This window comes from Schistocerca americana, chromosome 9 (genome assembly GCF_021461395.2).
Source record: "Schistocerca americana isolate TAMUIC-IGC-003095 chromosome 9, iqSchAmer2.1, whole genome shotgun sequence".
Classification (NCBI taxonomy): Eukaryota; Metazoa; Arthropoda; class Insecta; order Orthoptera; family Acrididae; genus Schistocerca; species Schistocerca americana.
Genome location: NC_060127.1, coordinates 44,770,116 through 44,793,499, shown reverse-complemented (window position 1 = coordinate 44,793,499; position 23,384 = coordinate 44,770,116). Strand labels below are relative to the sequence as shown.

The following is a 23,384-nucleotide window of genomic DNA, read 5'->3' as shown; positions in this document are numbered from 1 at the left end:
TTCATTAAATATATCGTCTAATTTACTGATTTCGTCTTCAACCGCCCAAATATTACAGTCCACCCTTAAGGTCCATTGATTTCCAGACATAATTACGTCCGCTTGTCGCGAGAACAAAACACCACTTGATATAGGATGTACCTTCAAGGCTTCAGCTAAGTTGCAACAGCAAATCAGAATAACTATGCTGAGGATAGTGTACACCTTCCCTCTTCCCTCTTCAGCGCAACCCATGACGCTGGAACTACTGGTCTTACCAGAACGTCAGGCCTTCTGAGAAACAAAAGAAAAACAACTCACATTAGGCCTTCCTTTTTGCGCTTGGCTTAAGAGCATAGTAGCATGTGTGATCGCTTCCACAATTAACTTGGTTCTCTTGTTTTTCTACTTCTTTCTTATTCTTTTTCTATCTTTCTCTCCACTAGAAGTTACTGCAGACAATGAAGGAAGTTCCTAAAAATTTCCCTTGAAAGGCCTAATTCGGCTCACATGCACAATAGTTGGGCGAGTTGGAAGCTGTAATTTTACATTCACCGGCGATGTCATCTCGATCATCTGGAAAGGACCTTGATAGCGGGATACAAGGTTCTTGGTTTTGCCTTTCGCACATACTGATTAGTCATCATCACTCATTGTCCTACATGATATTTGGGTAAAGCCGCCTTTCTATTGTGAATTTTGTCCTGTCTCTCTAACGCTTTAGTGTTCATTTTTTTCACCTGCCGCCAGATTGTTTTCAACTTTGTGGATAAATCCTTAACAGCCGAAATATCGGTTCCTGGTGGGGTCTTGAGCAATTCAAACGGAGATGGCATCTTCCTACTGAACAGTACTTCATACGGAGACAATCCTGTACTTTCATGCACTTTTGAGTTATATGCCGCGGTTACAAGCGCCAATAGGGTATCCCAATTGTTGTGTTCCGAATTTACATAATAACTTAACAGCTTAGCTATTGTACGATGAACTCTCTCGGTCCAACCATAAGGCTGCGGGTGTAACACACTCATTCTCAATTCCTTTACATGCAACAACTTGCATAACTGTTTCATCAAATTGGACATAAAGTTTGACCCTTGATCTGTAACTATAGTTTCAGGTGTTCCGAATTTCAATATCCATTGATGTACCATGGCGTGAGCCACTGTTTCAGCTCGCTGGTCCGGAATAGCTGTCATAGACACACAGTGCAAAAATGATCTATTATTGTTAAAACATAGCGATTACCCGCTGATGTTTGCCCAAACGGTTTCAAGACGTCAAAGCCAAGTAATTGAAAAGTTCTATCCGCTTCCAGTAGTCGTTGCAACACAATTTTCTGATGACTCAATTCTGCCTGTTGAGCACACGGAATGCAATTCTTTACGTACTGATTGACATCTTGCCTATGCATTGACCACCAATAACTCTGTGCTACCCTCCTTTCCGTTGCTCTTCGACCTGAATGACCAGAAAACATTGAATAATTTGTTTGCCTTAACATTCGCTACGCCATTTTTCTGGTACAACTATGCGAGGACCGTTCCTAGTTTTACGGTACAATATCCCGTCTTCCACGACGAACTGTCGCTGCGAGGTAAATCGTTGACAATCTGTGTCGGCGGTTTGTACCTCCTCCCATTCGTTCTCATTTATTCCTGTGCATTCCATGGTGCATACTTTACGACTCAGACCATCCGCGTTTCCGTGTGATTTACCCGGTCGATGAATCACTTCAAAATCGTACTCACTAAGACGCAAAGCCCACTTAGTTAATCTACTCATTGGGTCTTTAAGCCCCAACAACCACTTAAGTGCTGCATGGTCAGTAATCACCTTGTCGTCCATACAAATAACGCCGGAAGTATGTTATTCCGAAAATTAATGCTAATAACTCCTCACTCAGTTGTTGAGTAATTTTTTTCTGCGTGGCCGGCCGCGGTGGCCGTGCGGTTCTGGCGCTGCAGTCCGGAACCACGAGGCTGCTACGGTCGCAGGTTCGAATCCTGCCTCGGGCGTGGGTGTGTGTGATGTCCTTAGGTTAGTTAGGTTTAAGTAGTTCTAAGTTCTAGGGGACTTATGACCTAAGATGTTGAGTCCCATAGTGCTCAGAGCCATTTTTTTTCTGCGTTGTTTAGCTGTCTGGAAGCATATGCTATTGGGTGTTCCTGCCCACCATCTATTTCCTGAGATAATACAATACCCAAAGCAAAATTGCTAGAGTCACAAATTAATATAAACTGTTTACTAAAATCTGCAAAAGCCAAAACTGGACTAGATGTTAACAAATTTTTTAACGTTTGAAAAGCCTCTTTGCATTCTGCTGACCAGTGAAATTTTGCTCCCTTATTCAACAACTGTATGAGGGGCCTTGTAATTTTGGAATACCTCTTGTAAAAATTGGCGAGACCTAAATAAAGCTGCAACTCTTTTACTTTTGTAGGTGTCGGAAAATTCGTTACCGCCTCTACAAGTTTTGTATCCGTGCGTACACCCTCTTGTCCTGTAATATGACCTAAATAACGGACTTCTTGCAACAAAAAATGAGATTTTTCCATATGAAGAATTAACCGCGCTGCTTTCAGACGATCGAAATCTTCGCTCAAACGGCGCACATGTTCTTCCACGTCCTTTGAGAAAACAATTATGTCGTCCAAATATACCATACACTGATTAGGTTTCAGCCCTCGTAACACGCTATCTAGTAACCGCTGGAAGGTTGCTGGAGCATTTTTGAGTCCGAAAGGCATTCGCCGATATTGAAAATGACCTGCAGGTGTTGAAAAAGCTGTCTTCGGTCGGTCTTCCAGGGCGACCTCCAACTGATGGTACCCGCTTCGAAAATCCAAGGTCGTGAAGTACCGACACTAACCCAAATTATCCAGAGTTTCAGTGATATTGGGCATTGGGTATGCATCAGATACAGTTTTTTGATACAGGAAACGATAATCACAACAAAAACGACATGCCTTGTCCCCACCAAGTGATTTTTTAACCACTATTACGACAGGAGCGGACCAGGGACTACTACTGGTTTCTATTATCCCATCCCTAAGCTGTTGATTAATAAATTCTTCCATGACAGGCTGTAAACTTTTAGGAACACGATGTGGACGTTTATACACTGGTGCTTCATTCCCAGTGGGGATGTAATGCTGAACTAACGGTGTGGCAGACAGTGGACCATGAGAATTAAATAACTCTTTATATTCCGTCAAAAGGTTCTCCATGATTTCTCTGTCTTACCCTTCTAAATGTGCTACGTTACCCCTCAGTGCGGATCAACAGACAGATTCTCCTGGTATTGTGTAATCTGCTGCGAAATCCTTATCCAGTTCATCTTCCCCTATTATCTCCAGATACGCTATTACAGTACCCCATGCTAACTGCACCTCTTCAAGGTCAAAATTATCGATACTGACAGGCACAACCTTTTTCCCTTCTATCTCCCGCACGTAGGACACGCTACGGTGCATAAAACACTTCATTTTATCCAGCAGCTCATTCTCAGACAAAGGTTCAACGACACACAACGAATTTATCAGCACGCTAGCTCCAAAATCTGCTCAGATTATTTTCCCTGTACCCTTCGGTATAGTATCCCGCGAGTTAACCCTAAGGGACCTTGTACGCAGTTTAGGTGGCCCACCCACCGTCTGGGCGGTTCCTTGCAACAGTAATGGTTTTTCGGCCACAGAACCTAGGCGAAATTGTATTCCGTCCAGTTCTACTGTACGCCGTTCCAGGTTAACTTTTGTGTGATGCGCAACCAGGAAATCCAATCTGAGTATGACATCATAGCTGCTGCCAACAACTGGAAGAACTTCTACCTTGACCTGGAAGTTCCTCATTTCCACTCTGAAGTTTAACACCGCTGATCCGAGTGACTTCACCTGTCCCCCACCCACGCCACTTAACGCCCAGCATGGTGGTATTAATTCTACTGTATCGAGTACATTTCTACTCGCCACGGATACCTGAGACCCAGTATCCAATAAAAATTTGCACGGTCTGCCCCTCACCAAGCCGGTCAGAAGAAAGACTGCCACTGATTCTGCACTAGCATTAATCCTTACCGGGGTTGTTGCATAGTGGACACACCACCCCCTGGCCCATTTAACTGAGGGGGGTGGGGCCCATCTTGCGGTTTACCTATCATCTTTCTGCCAGGACCCATTGCAGTTACGCTCCTGATGACTCCAACGTCTGCATTTCCTGCACTGTACTTCCTTGCAATTGAATCTAATGTGTCCTATGCAACCGCATCTGAAACTATTTATTTCTGCATTAAACACTGCTTTCCTGTCTCACGTCTTTGTTACTGCTTCAACTTCCTCTAATGCCACAGCGATTCCGACTGCCTCATTGCGAGTCTTAGGGAATTCCATCGTAATATTGCTGGAGGTTTTGTGTTGTATTCCCCGAAAAAATGCGTCTAGTGCCCTCTGCTCAGCTTCCTGCAGAATGGCTTAATTAATCTTATCAGAATCCGTTAGCTCATAGGTATTAACATAAATTTTTCAAATTCGATCTACAAAAGCTTCTATTGATTCCCCATTCCTTTGATACATTCTATTCAATTGTTCCCGATAGTATCTAGACGTATTTTTCCTTCGATACCTTTTCAGCAACCCTTTTTTTGCATACTTCAAATGTCCGAACATCCCTTAATTCTTCATGGCATGTAATGTATGCTCTGGCATCCCCAGTTACTTTCAACTTAGCCACATGCAAAAGTGTTTCTACACCCCAATTTCCCAATTTAGTGGCCGTCCTAAGGTTCTCAAACAAAATCATAACATGCTCCCCAGCTTTTTCTGAGAGACGGGTGACCAAAGACGCAGCATTAGTGTCAAGAATTACTGCATTAACAGGAAACCGATCCTTGCTCACTTCTTTAGACGGAGCAAGCTCTATCTCTAGTTCTGACACTAGCTCAAGTAGCTGCTGAATAGCCACCTTGGCTGACACAGACTCCTCCATCACTACCAGCTATCGAATCAAGACTACAGTAAGCCCAGAAAGAAGAACAGGAAAGGAAGACATACTATGCTACAGGTTCAGACAAACCACCAAACGAAAAATTGGCACTTACTTGTCATGTTTCAGCAGTTTCTGATCCATTGTTGCCCTTCTCATGTTCCACTTATCCTCGTCGATTACCAGCCACAATTTCCTCCAAATCCAGGGGGGAGACCACTACTGTCACCAATTGTAACAGGAGTGTGTGATGCGCAGGTTGCCCAACTGACACTACTTGTAATAGGATGACTGGAGCGGGTGACGTGGTCGGGGTTGTAGGGTGCAGCTGGGTAGAAGAAGGTGGCTGTTTTTAGCAATCTTCCTCTTTATTGTTGGTTCTTCCAATACATTTTCCGGTAGCTCAGCCCCACCGCTCATGTCGTGGTGGAGACGCGCAGATGCACGCAGCCCGGGGAACGTGATGCCATGCTCGGTCAGCGGCTGTGCAGGCAGTAGGAGGTTAGCAGCACGAGGCCCGACCCAGCTCGCCTCCTACAGACGCTGCATCTCGTGACAACGCCGGGAGTAGCCAGTGCAGCAGCGGGCAACGCCCTCCGCCGGCAGGTCCTTAGGGACAGCATCACTGACGACGACGATGTAACAGTGACCGTACACCCAATCGGTCAAACCGATGCCGACGCCCAACTCTGATGCCCTTAAATAGTGCAGACTGCTGCTGAATCCGCCGGTTACACGGCGCCGTGTTGTTTAGAACGTCCTCGATGAGTTGGCTAACGCAACCGTGCCACATGTGGCCCACATCTGTGTCATTCTGCTAATGCTGCCTTCTGGCTGTTGATGGCTGCCATGCATGCACACGCATATCGACACTTGATGCAAAACTGTGTCACCTACATAATGTGCCGGCTAGCCTTCATCTGCCATCTGCCGTGAGGCTGGCGCATCGCACACTGAAACACACTAAATCACAATTTCGCACCATAGTTCCTAAAAATAACCCCTTGTCCCCTACAATATGTAGAAATTGCTGACTGTATACTTACCTATTAGTAGTATACATTTTCTTTCTTTGGAAAATTCTTTCCTTGTAAATATGACACCATATCCATCTTCTTTTGGGCATGGACCTGATACAGCAGTATTTATTTTCAAATAATTTGACTGCCATCTTCAGTGTGAGTGGTAGGTTGCATAAAAACCAATTGCCACGCAATTTGGTACACATGCGAACCTTCAGATATGTTGATCACAGATTTTGATGGGTCTTAGATGTTTTGCAGAGGGCTCTGTCATGAGTACCTGGTTAGCGGCCTTTTATGCAGCAGTCCCTAGTTCATGGTGAAATAGATGTTGAAGTTTTGTGCGTATTTTCTATACCAGTAACGTTACTCATCTTTTGACTAAGTTGTCATAGTGCAGCAGATAAAGTTTCTGGCTGTCAGGCTGGCGGTATGGGTTCTAATTTTGTTTATAACCTTTTTTCAGTGTCGTTGTACAGAATATCATTAAATAGTGTGTGTCGTCCATATTACTCATTTTCACCGTAGCAATTTTATTAATGAATTAATCATGACAGCAGACTTTCTTGAAATGTTTATTTCGTTTATTACAGCATAGTTTGCAGAATCGTTTTATTCGCTACCTCTTGCATTACTTGCTGTGCTACAACAGGATTTGCGATGGCGCCTGTCATAGAAGCAATCTAAACATAAATTTGTAGAACACCACATACCTGTAATGAAAGCTGCTGCTGTGAAAGCACTCAGATGTTTTCGAAGCAATACTGGAAAATACAGTTCACTTGAATTAAAAATGATTGTACTTTCTTCTATCAACTTCGATGACAACCACGCATATTTGATCATTCCTGTGGTAGCTGAAGAACTAAATTGACGCAGAATAATCGGATGTATTTTTATGGAGTTTTCTCTCAAAGTGATTTTTCTATTAGTCTGGAGCATTTTGAATTTTTTTCGTAAAACTTTTAACCTGCTTAGAAAATAAACATCATGAGGTTTGAAAAGTGTTGTACATTTGCGTGGGATGATTTTAAAGTAGAGAAGCTTTCTTTTTCTTTCGTCTACAAAGATTTGATAGTAAAGCATCTGATCAGTCTACTTTCCCCATGATGCAATAACGTTTTTTTTAAACTTTTCGTCAGCGCTTTCGTGAACTCCTTGATTTCGCGCAGGACAGAATTGTATTTTTGAAATCTATGAACCAAGAGGTTGACTGCTTTTTGAAAAATCTGACCAAATATCTCAAATTGTTCTAGCATACATAAGAAAATGTACGAAAATATCTTTCCTGATGAAGTTACAGTACACTGTCCTAATCTTTTTTCAGGGGGGTTTCACTCCTTGTTATGCAATGGTTCTGTTGTATGTCAAATGGTCATGGCAGCCGTTTTGATCGGTATTAATTACATAATCGAGGTCAAAATTGGAGATCAGTACTTTCATCTGTATGTGGAATCCTTCCACAGTTGCCAATACTCTGTCCCTCGTTGCGAATTCTTTGGAGCTGTCTAAATATTAGGAATTTCAACCACAAACGGAATACACATTTGAAGATAATATGCTGTAATCATTGATTTATTAATGTGCTAACTACGACGAAATTGACTATTTTTGAAATATTTTTCGTGCCATATAATGTTTAGTGATGCTCTGTACAGTGACAGTTAAGGGCGAAAAAGTACATGGACAGCGTCTGAACCCATCACATCATTCTGGAAGCCACTAACCCTAACCATTGTGTCACGCTTGCTTGATCGAAATGATACTCTCACATGTGTAGGAGTTATGCAAAGAAACTTCAATATCCAGTATCTTGAAACTAGGGGCAGTCGTATGAAAAGGTTCTAGGCATGTCTTCAAGAGAGGTCGCCCTATAATGTACCTTAAACTCATCAAAACTCGTAGTTAAGAATCTGATCGTCCTGTTGTCAGTAGAGAGACATACATTATATACATTATATTTATTTAACACAGTGGTGTATTCCATATGTTACATTATGTGGTATTCTTGTACTTGTAAATGAATTGCTGGTCGCTGTTAATTGAAATGCAGAGGCAGAATAACAGTGTATGTCATCGTTACTGTAGAGTTCATCTCCTTCGACAACTTCTTCTGTGCTGGAAGCTGAACATGTCTCTCTCAAATCTCAGGTTTCCAAGAAATGATGTAGACGAATTCTTCGCTCATACCAATATGTTGATCGATTCAGTACAGTAGTGGAACATCTCATGCAGTCTCTTGTAACAAATTAGCTGTTTCATTACATGTCCTCAATACAGTTTTATCTGAGAGTAATTGACGTTAATTCTCGCCCAAATGACTGCTAACAGAATGACAGCAAAAATGCTGCAACTGTCCTCACGACTTCATTACGATTGTCACACCAGTTCTTCCTCCACGACGTGTGCTATATCTGCAAGGAAGGCCCCGACGATATGGAATAAACCTTCCAGTCACCTGATAGCGTGAAGAATAATAAGAGTCATTCTGACTTGTAGATGTGCTGCATTCATCGAAACCCAGATTACATGCACAGAAAGGAAACAAAAACGTAATATTACCTGTGGTGGTTCTCCAATTGCAATTTAAACTGTATTAATAACTTAATTCTGAAAAATTTCGTAGATAATTTATTTCAGTCGCTAAATAATGTGAGTATTTTAGAATAGTTTACCTTTCATAAAACGTAATAGTCTCAGAAAGGAACCCACCTTCCTGTGACCAGAATAATGTCCAGTGTTATATGAATCAAAGTGGCTCTTGGAATTGGTACAGCTAATAAATGTGTTTTATTAAAATTAGGTGTGTACTACTTCAAATTGTGTTGACAGAATTAGATACCAACAATGAAACCTAGTTAATTTAAGTATTGGGAAATAATGTGTGAACAAATATACCAGTCAACCAGCAATTAAATGTCGCAATTAGGCTGTATGTAACACAAGTAATGGCTAATTATATTTTTTAAGCTATGAAGTGTTAATGTGAGAGGTATTGTAGCTGTCGATTTTCTGTTAAAGACGCTACCTGTGTTAAATTTAACCCAAATCCTACTTGGACCTTCTTCTAACCACACATTGTCATATAAGTAGCACTTTTTTTGTTTTCAAACAGCTGCAAGATCTGCACAGGCTTTTCTAGTGCAACATGAATTCCATGTTCCATTATTCTGTACAGTTTTTTATCAATTGCCTGTGACAAAGGTGGCATCGTTTATAGTAATCGAAGAAAAGTTGTTCATAAGTTTCAGTGACATTTGTTTTCTGGGTGGTAGGATGGCTAAGAAGATATTATCACATATCCCAAAATATCTGTGAACAACGAAAAGAGGAACTTCAAATTAAGTCCAGAATGAGATTTTCACTCTGCAGCGGAGTGTGCGCTGATATGAAACTTCCTGGCAGATTAAAACTGTGTGCCCGACTGAGACTCGAATTTGGGACCTTTGCTTTTCGCGGGCAAGTGCTCTACCAACTGAGCTACTGAAGCACGACTCAGGCCCGGTACTCACAGCTTTACTTCTGCCAGGACCTCGTCTCCTACCTTCCAAACTTTACAGAAGCTCTCCTGGAAACCTTGCAGAACTAGCACTCCTTTCTTTCAGGAGTGCTAGTTCTGCAAGGTTCGCAGGAGGGCTTCTGTAAAGTTTGGAAGGTAGGAGACGAGGTCCTGGCAGAAGTAAAGCTGTGAGTACCGGGCATGAGTCGTGCTTCGGTAGCTCAGTTCGTAGAGCACTTGCCGGCGAAAGGCAAAGGTCCCGAGTTCGAGTCTCGGTCGGGCACACAGTTTTAATCTGCCAGGAAGTTTCATATCAGCGCACACTCCGCTGCAGAGTGAAAATCTCATTCTGGAAACATCCCCCAGGCTGTGGCTAAGCCATGTCTCCGCAATATCCTTTCTTTCAGGAGTGCTAGTTCTGCAAGGTTCGCAGGAGAGCTTCTGTAAAGTTTGGAAGGTAGGAGACAAGGTACTGGCAGAAGTAAAGCTGTGAGTACCGGGCATGAGTCGTGCTTCGGTAGCTCAGTTGGTAGAGCACTTGCCCGCGAAAGGCAAAGGTCCCGAGTTCGAGTCTCGGTCGGGCACACAGTTTTAATCTGCCAGGAAGTTTCATTTCAAATTAAGTGTCCTCCACACACACACACACACACACACACACACACACACACACACACACACACACACACGCCAGCATGGCTTCAGGAGCACAGCTGCAGATGTCGAAGTTCGGAATGTATGCACTTTGAGTTACATGGTCCCTATCATGTAACTTCTTACATCTGTAGCAATGATGGTGGTTCGTGTTTTCTTGATGTTATTTTTGTGGTAACATAGCTATTAGTGGATCTACATACATTTTACTTCTTCAGAACTATCTCTCCCAAATTTACAAGTTTTTGGGACCTAAAATATGTGCATTCTGGGGATTTTTTGGCACATTTGGCGCCCTAGCATATGTTAGTATAATTTTCTCTTCCGTAGCTATGTTGTTGTAATATTTCTGAGACTTTTTTTCCATTTTTCTCCAGTAATAACTTCGTTGGCGTGGAGGACGACAACAGTACTGGAGACAGTGGCAGTTCTGTTACCAAAGTTTCCATAGCCTCTGGAACAGGCAACAGGACACAAAGCACCACCAGGCTGGAAGCGTTCTGTGGGAATAAAAACAGTACAAGGCATCTAATGTACAGTAGTGACATCAGAAGTAAATTTTTGCATTCCTGCAATGTGTGTCACAAAACATTCACTACAAGTTTTGGTTTGAAAGTACACACTCCTGTGCACACTGGTGAACGCCCCTATATCTGTGGGGTGTGCAACAAGACTTTCAAGCTAAGTGGTCATTTGAAACGACACTTACAGCTGCATACTGGTGAACGCCCTTACAGCTGTGCCGTTTGTAATAAGTCATTTGTAACAAATTCCGACCTGAAAAAGCATTCAGAACTGCATACCGGCGAACGTCCATACAGCTGTAGTGTTTGTAACAAGACGTTCGCATCTAATAGCTACTTGGTGAAGCATGCTAATCGGCACACTGGTGAACGCCCCTATGGCTGTGGCGTGTGCAACAAGACATTCAAGCACAGCGATCATCTGAAGCGACATTCGCAGCAGCACACTGGCGAACGCCCCTACAGTTGTAGTGTTTGCAACAAGACATTCACACAAAGTGGAAGTCTGAAGCAGCATTCGATGCTCCACACCGGTGAACGCCCCTACACTTGTGATGTATGTGGCAAGTCATTCAGGAAGCAGTCTGACCGAAAACAACATTCGAGACTACACACTGGTGAACGTTTGTACAACTGTAGTATGTGTCCAAAGACATTTTCGCGGCGCTGGAGTCTCAAGGAACACTTGCGGCTTCATGCTGTGAGAGATCATACAGTTGCAGCATTTGTCAAAACTAATACAAACTTAACCGCAGATTGAGAAAACACCTACTTCTTCGTGAAAGTGAATGCCCATCTATAGTTGCTATGTGTGTGAAGAGATTTGCAAGCAGCTGCAGACTGGAGAGGCACACACTTCTTCACTCAAGAAAGGTCTCAAACTATAGTTGTCAGTGCAAATTACCAAATATTACTGTTGCTGTGACTTGCGTCTTTAGAAGTTTAAGAGCAGAAGCGTCTTTCCTGAGATTATGAAATCTTATGTCTGTGTCGACAATTGTGGCTGTTTGTGTTGTAATAGTTAAGTGTGGCTGGGGAGCTGCCTACACAGGCACATTTAAGCTTGCATAATAATTGAAATGCAACACCAGTGTCATCAAAATAATTATAAGTATTGATTCAAATGGCTCGGAGCACTATGGGACGTAACATCTGAGGTCATCAGTCCCCTAGAACTTAGAACTACTTAAACCTAACTAACCTAAGGACATCACAAACATCCATGCCCGAGGTAGGATTTGAACCTGCGACCGTAGCGGTGGCGCGGATCCAGATTGAAGTGCCTAGAAGTGCTTGGCTACTCCGGCCGGCTGGTTATAAGTATTAGATGAATTAAATGTGTCATGGGGATTGTTAAGGTGTTGCAGTAAATTGTTGGAATGATGAAAAAACCTCACAGAAACCTCAAATGTAATTATAATAAAATATCTATCACATATAAATAATAGCCTTTAAGTGGGTTGATGTCAGGTGGCCAGTAAAATGATACAGCAGGGATAGTGCGTAGAAAGAATGACTCTCAACATGCCTTTGTATATTACCCAGTTCCTGCAACTGCACTATTGTAACCATTATGAGACATTAAAGCTGGGAAAGTAATATGTATTGGAATATGAGATCTTTGAATTTTGAGTAGGTGCTGAATTCCATCTGTCCTAAAGTTAATGTTTCTAATGGCTGCAAAACTCTTTATTAGTGTGAAATTTACTGCTTATATGTCACAGTAGTATTAAACTATTATTGTTACCATGTCGCTGATAGTTGTTTAACTCTACTCTATCACTATTGTGGGTTTATGGATTCATATTAGTAGGTTGTAAGCATGCAACAATTTCAGTAACATGATGGTGTGTTTGCATTGCTCCTTATGTTTATATTAAAATGTAAATAATTATTATAAAATATATGTTTGCAGTGTTAATGACCGTTCCATGGTTTGAAGTGGAGCGGTTATTTACATATGAATGTATCCAGGAATAAAGTAGCATACTAGTCACTGCGATGTACATAACATAAAGATCTCATGTGATTTTATTACTTATTTGGAGTGTAGACTGGAAGGGGGTATTACCTCTCACTACCATTCAAGAACGAAAACCTGAGAGAAATATCAACCAAATTTATGATGGAATTTTTCTGACCATCATTTGTTCCTCACTGTTTGCTAGTAATTTGAAAGATCTTCATGCAGTATCTGTTCCATGGTTGTAAAAGTTTTTATCCACTACACCAGGATAGAGGTAGCGCCCTTTATGGTAGTCAAAGCAATGTCTCCCATTTGTATCTGTGACTGGTGACTGCTGACAAGTAGGGCAGTAATGGAAAGAGTGTCATACCACATCCCAACATGTCAATGAGCTTCAACAATGAGATTGTCTAAATGTAACTTCATATTTTATGCAATAGATTACGGTTGCTCCTAACAGTTAAGCTGTACACCTGGTGGTTTCCTTAAGTTTAACAGTTAAGCTGTACACCTGGTGGTTTCCTTAAGTTTCACTTCAAAAAACGTCACTATTGGTGGATGTGTTCCTAATTTATAATGTATATTTCAGAGAATGTCTTATGCTGTGCATTTGTGGAGAGCTTCCAAGACACTTTTGTGACCCATGTGTGAGATCACATAATTTTACATTTTCATGATCATATTGTATCATATTACTAGTCAACCACTATATTATTGCAACTGGGACTAAGGGCGCTTTGGTCGGATTTTCGTGAGTTTTTATTGTGATATTCCACAAGGAGATGCTCTGCTACCTGACTGTATATGCACAACTGTCTGAAAGCATTCACAGTGCTATGTGTATTCATTAGTCACCGCTGCACGTTATTTACTCTAACATCATTGCATGTTTCTGATAACTGCTGTGGGAGGCCAAGTGCAATAGAGTCGTGGTTGGCTAGTACATTGACCAGCATTATCTCACTTTTTGCTGCTCTGTCCCCTTTGGCATGGTGTACGATTCTCGTAGTAATGGCACTGGTGGTTTGGTTACACTTCACCACCAAGTAGGAAGAGTGTATGTCAACGTAAGTATTTCATTTGCAAAAAGAAGTCTGCATATGTAAGGGACCTGAGGGAGACCTCACATGCATGCATGCATGCATGCGCCCCCCCCCCCCCCCACACCCATGAACAGTTAGACATTTATGCATTCTTGTGGTGCCTATCACAAAAATCCACAAAGCTCAGAAGTTGGAAAGTGTTCATTCAATGGACACTACTGAATGACCACACAGCTGTGACATTTGCAACCAGATTTTCACACAAAGTACAAGGGGCAGCCAAAATGTAATGCCTCCTATTTTTTATTTCCTTAAATAAGGCTTGTTAGTGAAAAAATTTGAATTTGGCGCTATTTCGCGAAGGTTCTCAAATCCACTGCAATAGTAATTTTCTGCATCAACAGATGCCATTACTGCAAGCGCTTTCAAAATGGCTGTTATCGATTTTTTTTATCAGGCAGCATTCTGTGATAGAATTCGTGAATGCAGAAAGTGAAACAACCATTAATATTCATGAAAGACTGAAAAATGTGTGCGGCAATGCAACACTGGATGTCAGCACAGTTAAGTGATAAGATCATTACTGTATCGGAGATCATTACTGTATCAAACTTTAATGGCAAACACCATTGTCTGATGAAACACAGAGTGGTGGGCTGGTGTGACTGCAGTGACACTTAACAACATTCAGCGAGTCAATGACATAATTCGTGGTGACCGCCAGGCAACTGCAGGTGGTTTTTCTCGTGTTACCTCTCTCAGTAAAGGTAGCACAATGACGATTATTTAAGGGGACCACACCATGGTTCAGATCGAAAAATATTGATTTTCGGTTTTCATCATATTTCGGTACATTAAGGTTTGAAGTACTCTGCAAAGTATTTTGCTGAAAGTTTTTTTTGAGCATTTGAAGAGCATTTTCCGACCACGTGTGTTTATGTGCCACGCCCACTTTTCTGTCACCCTCTTTTCTGCATATATATTAGATCTTTACATCCCCTACATTGCACATTAGAGATTTTTTTTTTTTACTCCCGAGTGTGTTGGCTATTCTTGGAATGCAATGGTCGGTATTCTTTTGTTTCTCCTGTTTGTAAACAACATGCTTTCAAACACGTGGTTAATTTTGTTCGAGTGAGATTGCGAGTAATTGTTATACTTATATTTGCAGTGCCTGTTTACGTGTGCTATGTTGTGTTTATTGATGATGTCGAAACGCAAAGGCATTTCCACGAAACGACAATTTAGAGGAAACAAGTTTAGAAAGCTTTCTGTACAAGAGGTTGTGTCACATGGCAACGATGTTTCTAACTGTAATTCTTCAACAATTGCATCATCAAAGAAGCTCTCACCATTTCAAGAGAGTTACAACAAATTTACTGTGGGAAGTGGTGCAGTAACATTATTATAAATTTGAGAATATTATCAGATGTAATTTCTAAATGTGTACAAAACATAGACAGTGTGGTGAGTCACAGAGTGTGAAAAGTTGTGAGAGTGCCAGTAGGAGAAAAGCCTAGCAATTGCTTTGGATTTAATTTGCACTAAATGCTCAGCTGTGATTCCATTTGTGAGTTCTTCAAAACCAGATGCAAGTGGCCCTTATGAAATCAGTACTAGATTAGTTTATGCCTTACAATCCATTGGCAAGGGCCTGGCTGGAGGGAGAACATTTTGCTCAGTGATGAACTTACATCAACCACTAAATAAATTTGAAAAGCTGACTGAAATTTTAGAGAAAGCTGTATGTGAGGTCAGTGAGGAAAGCATGAGACTAGCTGCTAGGAAAGCAGTGGATGTTTAGATATTGGAGTTGCACTTGGTGGAAGTTGGCAGAAAGTAGGACATACTTCTCTGACTGGAGTAGTGACTGCCATGAGTGTAGACACCAGTTAAGTGTTAGATGTGAAGATAATGTCTAAAAATTGCAAATGCTGTAAAGTCAAAGAACATAAAGAACACAACTGTGTGGCTAATTTTAGAGGAACAAGTGGTGGTGTGGAAGTTCATGGAGTACAACAAATATTACATCGCTCCATAGAAACAAGAGGCATATGGTACACCAAATATATGGTTGATGGTGACAGTAAGGCATACAATTATGTGGTGAACTCTAAACCATATGGAGGTGCCATTATTAGCAAAATATAATGTGTAGGCTATGTACAGAAACGTTTGGGAGCAAGGCTGTGAAAACTGTTGATATGAGAGGAAAAAAATAAGAAGATGGAAAATCGTTGACTGGACAGCATCGATTAACTAAAACTGAAATAGAAAACTTGCAGGTATACTATGGGCAGGCAATTAGGAGAAATAAAGAAAATATGGAGGCAATGAAGAGAGATGTTTGGGCCATATTCTTCCATAAGTCCTCTACTGATAAGCCATGTCATGGATTATGTCCATCAGGAGAAAATTTGTGGCACAAATACAATAGGGCTCAGGCAATTGGAGAATATTATTCTCACCAGCATTTTCTTCCTGCTGCTGTTTTTACAGCAATTAAACCTATTTTCAGATACTTGTCTCATCCTGACCGTCTAAGGCAATGTATGCATAAGCAGACACAGAACCCAAATCAGTGTTGTCGTAACTGCCGTCTGCGTCACTTCTGCTGTGCAGCGAGCTACGTTAATTTAAGTATTAACCGTATTTTTCTTACTTGACACTTCTTCTTCCGTGTGTTTTTGCTTTTAGGAATCTTTAATTGTCGAGTGCTAGTAAAAGTGTTCCATAGATTTCGTGTTTGTTTTGAATACAGTCAGAGAGAGTCCCTTTACTCAACATAGTGCCAGTAGTGCTAGTGTTTGTTTTCAATACAGCCCAGAGACAGGTAGTGCTATTTTCATTGTTTTCTACAAGAAGTGTCTAGTAACCACAGTTTACTCAATTATCAGCCGCCTTTAGTGAATTAACAGTCTAGTTAAAAGTTGCTTAACTCTCTACAGTAAATTGATTTCTTAGGATGGATAGGATGAGTGACTGCTGTGTACAGACGCAGGAGGAGCTGGTCACTGTTCGCAAACAGCTGAACATGTTGATGGCCGTGGCCAGCCGTCTACAGGCTGCCGCCTCAGAGTGTAGTGGCAGTGTGGAGTCTGGTGCATCGCATGGTACACTCCAGGTGTTACATGCTTCACCCACTGTCCCTGCTGTCGAGACATCTTCGCGGGTACCGGACGCGGTTGGGCCACCCTCTCCCCAAGGGGAGTGGTGGGTTCAGCGGCGTTTGCGGCGCATGAGGCGGAGGGTCAGTGTGGAGGCTGGCCGTGTGGCATTGCCCGCTCTGCCTGTGAGTGGACATGTGGCTGCTCCTTCAGCAAGGTCCGATCAGGCACAGGGGGGGAGGGTTTTATTAGTTACTGGGAGCTCCAACGTTAGGCGGGTGATGGAGCCCTGTAGGGAAATAGCGGAAAGGTCGGGGAAGAAGGCCAGTGTTCACTCTGTCTGTTTGCTGGGGAGTCTCATCCGAGATGTGGAGGAGGCCCTGCCAGCAGCGATAGAGAGCACTGGGTGCACCCGACTGCAAATTTTTGCTCATGTCGGCACCAATGACTCTGGGTTCAGAGGTCATCCTCAGTTCCTACAGGCGGTTGGCGGAGTTGGTGAAGGCGGAAAGCCTTGCTCGCAGGGTAGAATCTGAGCTAACTATTTGTAGTATTGTTCCCAGAACCGATCGCGGTCCTCTGGTTTGGAGCCGAGTAGAAGGCTTAAACCAGAGGCTCAGACGATTCTGCAGAGATCTGGGGTGCACATTTCTCGACCTTGGCTATCGGGTGGAGAAATGTAGGGTCCCCCTGAATAGGTCAGGCGTGCACTGAACGCAGGAAGCAGCTACAAGGGTAGTGGAGTGTGTGTGGAGTGCACATGTGGGTTTTTTAGGTTAGAGAATTCCCTCCCTAGGCGCAGGAGCGTCTATAGAATGGTCCCAGAACTGCTCTCATTAATAAACAGTCACAATGCCCACATAGTACAAGGGACAGAAAGTTGGCTAAAACCAGACATAAACAGTAATGAAATCCTAAACTCAGATTGGGATGTATACCGCAGAGACAGGCTGGACAGTGAAGGGGGAGGCGTGTTTATAGCGATAAGAAGTGCAATAGTATCGAAGGAAATAGACGGAGATCCGAAATGTGAAATAATTTGGGTGAAGGTCACGGTTAAAGCTGGCTCAGACATGGTAATTGGATGTCTTTGTAGGCCCCCTGGCTCAGCAGCTGTTGTGGCTGAGCACCTGAAGGATAATTTGGAAAATATTTCGAGTAGATTTCCCAACCTTGTTATAGTTCTGGGTGGAGATTTTAATTTGTCGGATATAGACTGGGAGACTCAAACGTTCATAACGGGTGGCAGGGACAAAGAATCCAGTGAAATTTTTTTAAGTGCTTTATCTGAAAACTATCTTGAGCAGTTAAACAGAGAACCGACTCGTGGCGATAACATATTAGACCTTCTGGTGACAAACAGACCTGAACTATTTGAAACAGTTAACGCAGAACAGGGAATCAGCGATCATAAAGCGGTTACTGCATCGATGATTTCAGCCGTAAATAGAAATATTAAAAAAAGGTAGGAAGATTTTTCTGTTTAGCAAAACTGACAAAAAGCAGATTTCAGAGTACCTGACGGCTCAACTTAAAAGATTTGTCTCAAGTACAGATAGTGTTGAGGATCAGCGGCAAAGTTCAAAAATATCGTACAATATGCGTTAGATGAGTATGTGCCAAGCAAGATCGTAAGAGATGGTACAACAACCGAGTTAGAAAACTTCCGCGGAAGCAAAGGGAACTTCACAAACATAAACATAGCCAAAGCCTTGCAGACTAACAAAAATTACGCTAAGCGAAATGTAGTGTGAGGAGGGCTATGCGAGAGGCGTTCAATGAATTCGAAAGTAAAGTTCTATGTACTGACTTGGTAGAAAATCCTAAGAAATTTTGGTCTTATGTCAAAGCAGTAGGTGGATCATAACAAAATGTCCAGACACTCTGTGACCAAAATGGTACTGAAACAGAGGATGACAGACTAAATGCCGAAACACTAAATGTCTTTATCCAAAGCTGTTTCACAGAGGAAGACTGTACTGTAGTTCCTTCTCTAGATTGTCGCACAGATGACAAAATGGTAGATATCGAAATAGACGGCAGAGGGATAGAGAAACAATTAAAATCGCTCAAAAGAGGAAAGGCCGCTGGACCTGATGGGATACCACTTCGATTTTACACAGAGTACGCGAAGGAACTTGCCCCCTTCTTGCAGCGGTGTACCGTAGGATTCTAGAAGAGCGTAGCGCTCCAAAGGATTGGAAAAGGGCACAGGTCATCCCCGTTTTCAAGAAGGGACGTCGAACAGATGTGCGGAACTATAGACCTATATCTCTAACGTCGATCAGTTGTAGAATTTTGGAGCATGTATTATGTTCGAGTATAATGACTTTTCTGGAGACTAGAAATCTACTCTGTAGGAATCAGCATGTGTTTTGAAAAAGACGGTCGTGTGAAACCCAGCTCGCACTATTCGTCCACGAGACTTATTGGGCCATAGACACGGGTTCCCAGGTAGATGCGTGTTTCTTGTCTTCCGCAAGGTGTTCGATACAGTTCCCCACAGTCGTTTAATGAACAAAGTAAGAGCATATGGACTATCAGACCAATTGTGTGATTGGATCGAAGAGTTCCTAGATAACACAACGCAGCGCGTCGTTCTCAATGGAGAGAAGTCTTCCGAAGTGAGAGTGATTTCAGGTGTGCCACTGGGGAGTGTCGTGGGACCATTGCTATTCACAATATACATAAATGACCTTGTGGATGAGATCAGAAGTTCACTGAGGCTTTTTGCAGATGATGCTTTAGTATATCGAGAGGTTGTAACAATGGAAATGTGTATTGAAATGCAGGAGGACCTGCAGCGAATTGACCCATGGTGCAAGGAATGGCAATTGAATCTCAATGTAGACAATTGTAATGTGCTGCGAATACATAGAAAGAAAGGTCCCTTATCATTTAGCTACAATATAGCAGGTAGCAGTTAATGCCATAAATTATGTGGGAGTACGCATTAGGAGTGATTTCAAATGGAATGATCATATAAAGTTGATTGTCGGTAAAGCAGATGCCAGACTGAGATTCATTGGAAGAATCCTAAGGAAATGCAATCCCAAAACAAAGGAAGTAGGTTACAGTACGCTTGTTCGCCCGCTCCTTGAATACTGCTCAATAGTGTGGGGTCCATACCAGATAGGGTTGATAGAAGAGATAGAGAAGATCCAACAGAGAGCAGCGCGCTTCGTTGCAGGATCATTTAGTAATCGTGAAAGCATTACGGAGTTGATAGATAAACTCCAGTGGAAGACTCTGCAGAGACGCTGAGTAGCTCGGTACGGGCTTTTGTTGAAGTTTCGAGAACATACCTTCACCGAGGAGTCAAGCAGTATATTGCTCCCTCTGACGTATATCTCAGAAGAGACCATGAGGATAAAATCAGAGAGATTAGAGCCCACACATAGGCATACTGACAATCCTTCCTTCCATGAGCAATACGAGACTGGAATAGAAGGGAGAACTGATAGAGGTACTCAAGGTACCCTCCGTTACACACCGTCAGGTGGCTTGTGGAGTATGTGTGTAGATATAGATGTAGATGAATGTTTCAACAGTATAATTTGGAACCGCCTTCCTAAAACTATAATTGTGGGCATGCATACAATGAAACTAGGAGTTCATGATGCTGTTATTACATTCAATTGTGGTAATATTGGTAAGTGTTGGGTACTGAAAATGCTGGTAATTAATCCTGGTGAAAATATGATCACTGAGCTGCAATGTTGTGATAAAATGAGGATAACTGATGCTGACAGGTCTGCATCTAATATGGCCAAGAAAGCAAGACAAATATCCAGGAAGGTGAAAAAGAAGCTGGAAGCTGGAAGACCTGTTAGAGGCCAAAGAAGGGCCGTCATCTGCAGCAGGACAGTTTTAATTAACTCTAAGTAACAAATTTCAAAAGTTTTTTTCTTTAACCCTTTGTTTCCTGACATAAGAAAAAATTTACTTTTTAACATTTTCTTTGCAGAATTTATGCTATTGTGGCCTCAAATGACGGTAGGATTTTTTGTAAAATTTTATTTTATTTTTCACAACTTTTTTCTCACCTGGTACTCAGAAGTACCATCAGACTCCATGGACGAATCACAACATTCGCAGAAAAATGCTCCAATTTTTATAACTTGTACTTTATTCCACATAAATATTAAATATTTTTACATTTGAAAATTAATTTACAGAAATATATTTCTGAATTTCTTTTAAATCTCGCATAAATTTATTCTAGAGCAACTTCACAATACATAGTAACTTAGCTATACATTTTTGACAGTATATACATATCACATATTTAGTGATACCTCATGAAATTGTAGGAAACAGTTCTTTTTCTTATTGCAGCACAAATACACTTTACATGTCCTACATTGTGAATGTGGTCTCGACTGAATTTTATTTTTCGCACACATTTCGCATCGACCTCTTTTACAACTGAACATTACAAAATGGTTTCCTCGGTTGCCAAGACGTACATCCTTCGGAAGAGAAAAGTTATCCTTCCTTCTCTTTGGGGGAGTTATTTCATCTTTACAAGAGTTTCTCTTCTTGAGATTTGGCACTTGCTGTTCATTCATTAGCCCTAGAGCCACAGCACGCCTGAACTCCAGCAGTGGCAGTGCCCCATGTAAATCACTGAAAATGACGCAAGCATTGACAAAAGCAGTTTCTATTGCTCCCCAGAAGAGATGGTGCCACCATTTCTTTGATCGCTTGTCAAGACCATAAGTTGAACGTAATCTGTCTGTATGATCCACACCACCCATGTTTTTATTGTAATCACATACAATAACTGGACATGGTATAGTCATACTAGTTCCATCTTTCTGTTTTCTTGTCTCTACGCTCTGTTCAGTGCCATGGAAGTTTGACGCAAAATACACTACTTTATTTTCCTTCCATTGAAATACTGTTATGTCTAAAGATGACATTCTGTGATTGGATTTAGACATTTTTCTTTAGGTAAATTCCCTGGCAAACCTGTCCTGTTTGTTCTAATTGTTCCACAGGCAAATGTATTTACCGATTTCTGTGTGAGAAAAAGTGGACAGAGCAACTAGTGAGAGGTAACGCATTGTTGCTACAATAAAGTGTTCGCACAACCTGACGGTACTAATAAGTCCGCCTTATATTTTCCACTTTATCTCATTCACTTGTAACGTAATGCTTCAAACTATTATAAAAAAACAAAGAAGGTAAGTACGTACAATGGAAAACTCAACGGAAGTTTCAATAAAATGCGCACAAATTCAGGCAACTCCATGGAAACAAGCACATACAATCTTATGTTTTCACAGCAGCGCGCGAAAAACAATTTCAAGCTCTGACCGCCAGAGATGTCTATGTATTGCACAATAACATCTATGAAACAGTAGAGCAGAGTTACTGTTACGTACCGACAGGCTCTCAGATCACGAAACTGCTCCACGAGAAAATAATGAGAGTCAAAACTTACTGGTACTTTTAAGTACCGTCAGACAACAAAGGGTTAAAGTCAGTTTCCCACAAACTAAAATTTTCAGTACATATCCCCAATTATATCAAAAACCATCATAGATAAATAAATGAAATTTTCAGAGACTCTGCATAACATAAAATACAACCTCTGGTACTACATTAATTAATATTCCCCCATTGGAAAGTTCACAAAAAATATTTTCTGCGGAAAAACTTAACAAATTTTGCTAATAAATTAAGAAAAGTATTTCTTAAAAACTATAAAATGGCTAACGTAGATTTTAGTACAGACTCTATTAGCATCATGTAACACAGTAAAAATATTAAGTTCCTGCATCAAATAGTTTTTTTCAGAAATGGGTAAAATGCTTGCCTAAATTAACATGGGTTAGATAAGCAGGGTGTGGTCCCCTTAACAGCTGGGATACTCAAGGTTTGTGGAACTTGGATATACAAGAATGTTAATCGACCAGAATAAAGAGGCAAGAAAAACAATTTGCTCTCAACCATTGCAGCTCTTCCGTTTAGTAGGAGAGAAATTCTGGCGTAAATTGTGACCACATATGAAACATGGGTACATTTTTTAAAGCAGAATCAAATAGGCAGTCAGTGAAATGGCATAAAAAACTCGCCAAAGAAGAGAAAGTTCAAAACTGTAGAATCGTCAGGGAAAGGTGTGGCTTCGCTATTCTGGGATGCAAAGAGTGTGACTGTGGTTGATTTTTTCGGGCAGGGATGCACAATAAATTCTGTCCCATCCGTCACAACCCTCAAACAGTTTAAAGCACTTCTTCAGCAAGATCGCTCGACAAAAGCTATGGCATATGTTCTTCTTTTGCGTGTCAATGAAAGACCATACATTAGTCGTCAAACCATTGAAGAGACTGTGAAAATTGGAGGGGAAGCCTTGCCTCATCCGCAGAAACCAGCCAGTTACTAATTTTCCACCTATTGCACATTTCGAACACGAACACGAAGCGCCTAGAACCACTCGGCCACAACGGCCGGCAGATATCGAATTTGTTTAGAGCAATGACACATAATCTGTGGCAAAGTATCTCGCTTCGAGCGACAGCATTGATCCATAACAAGTGGTGAAGAATATTTGTTTTCAGTAGTCTCGTAGAGCAGACTGAAGGAGGTACAGTTTTCAGCAGTGTCT

At 41.6% G+C, this 23,384-nt stretch overlaps 1 protein-coding gene across 5 annotated transcripts in view; it reads left to right on the top strand.

The window, feature by feature from the left end:
* The window catches only part of LOC124550890 (zinc finger protein 501-like), a 601,755-nt gene that overhangs the window by 518,428 nt on the left and 59,943 nt on the right, over positions 1-23,384 (top strand). The window contains exon 8 of one of the 5 annotated variants that reach the window (XM_047125663.1): positions 10,509-11,685. The exons of the other annotated variants lie outside the window; for them this stretch is intronic. Within the exon in view, the coding sequence (XP_046981619.1) occupies positions 10,509-11,415 (907 nt within the window). The 3' untranslated portion in view covers positions 11,416-11,685. Of the gene's footprint in view, positions 1-10,508; positions 11,686-23,384 lie in introns of those variants that run through there. 5 annotated transcript variants of the gene reach the window in all.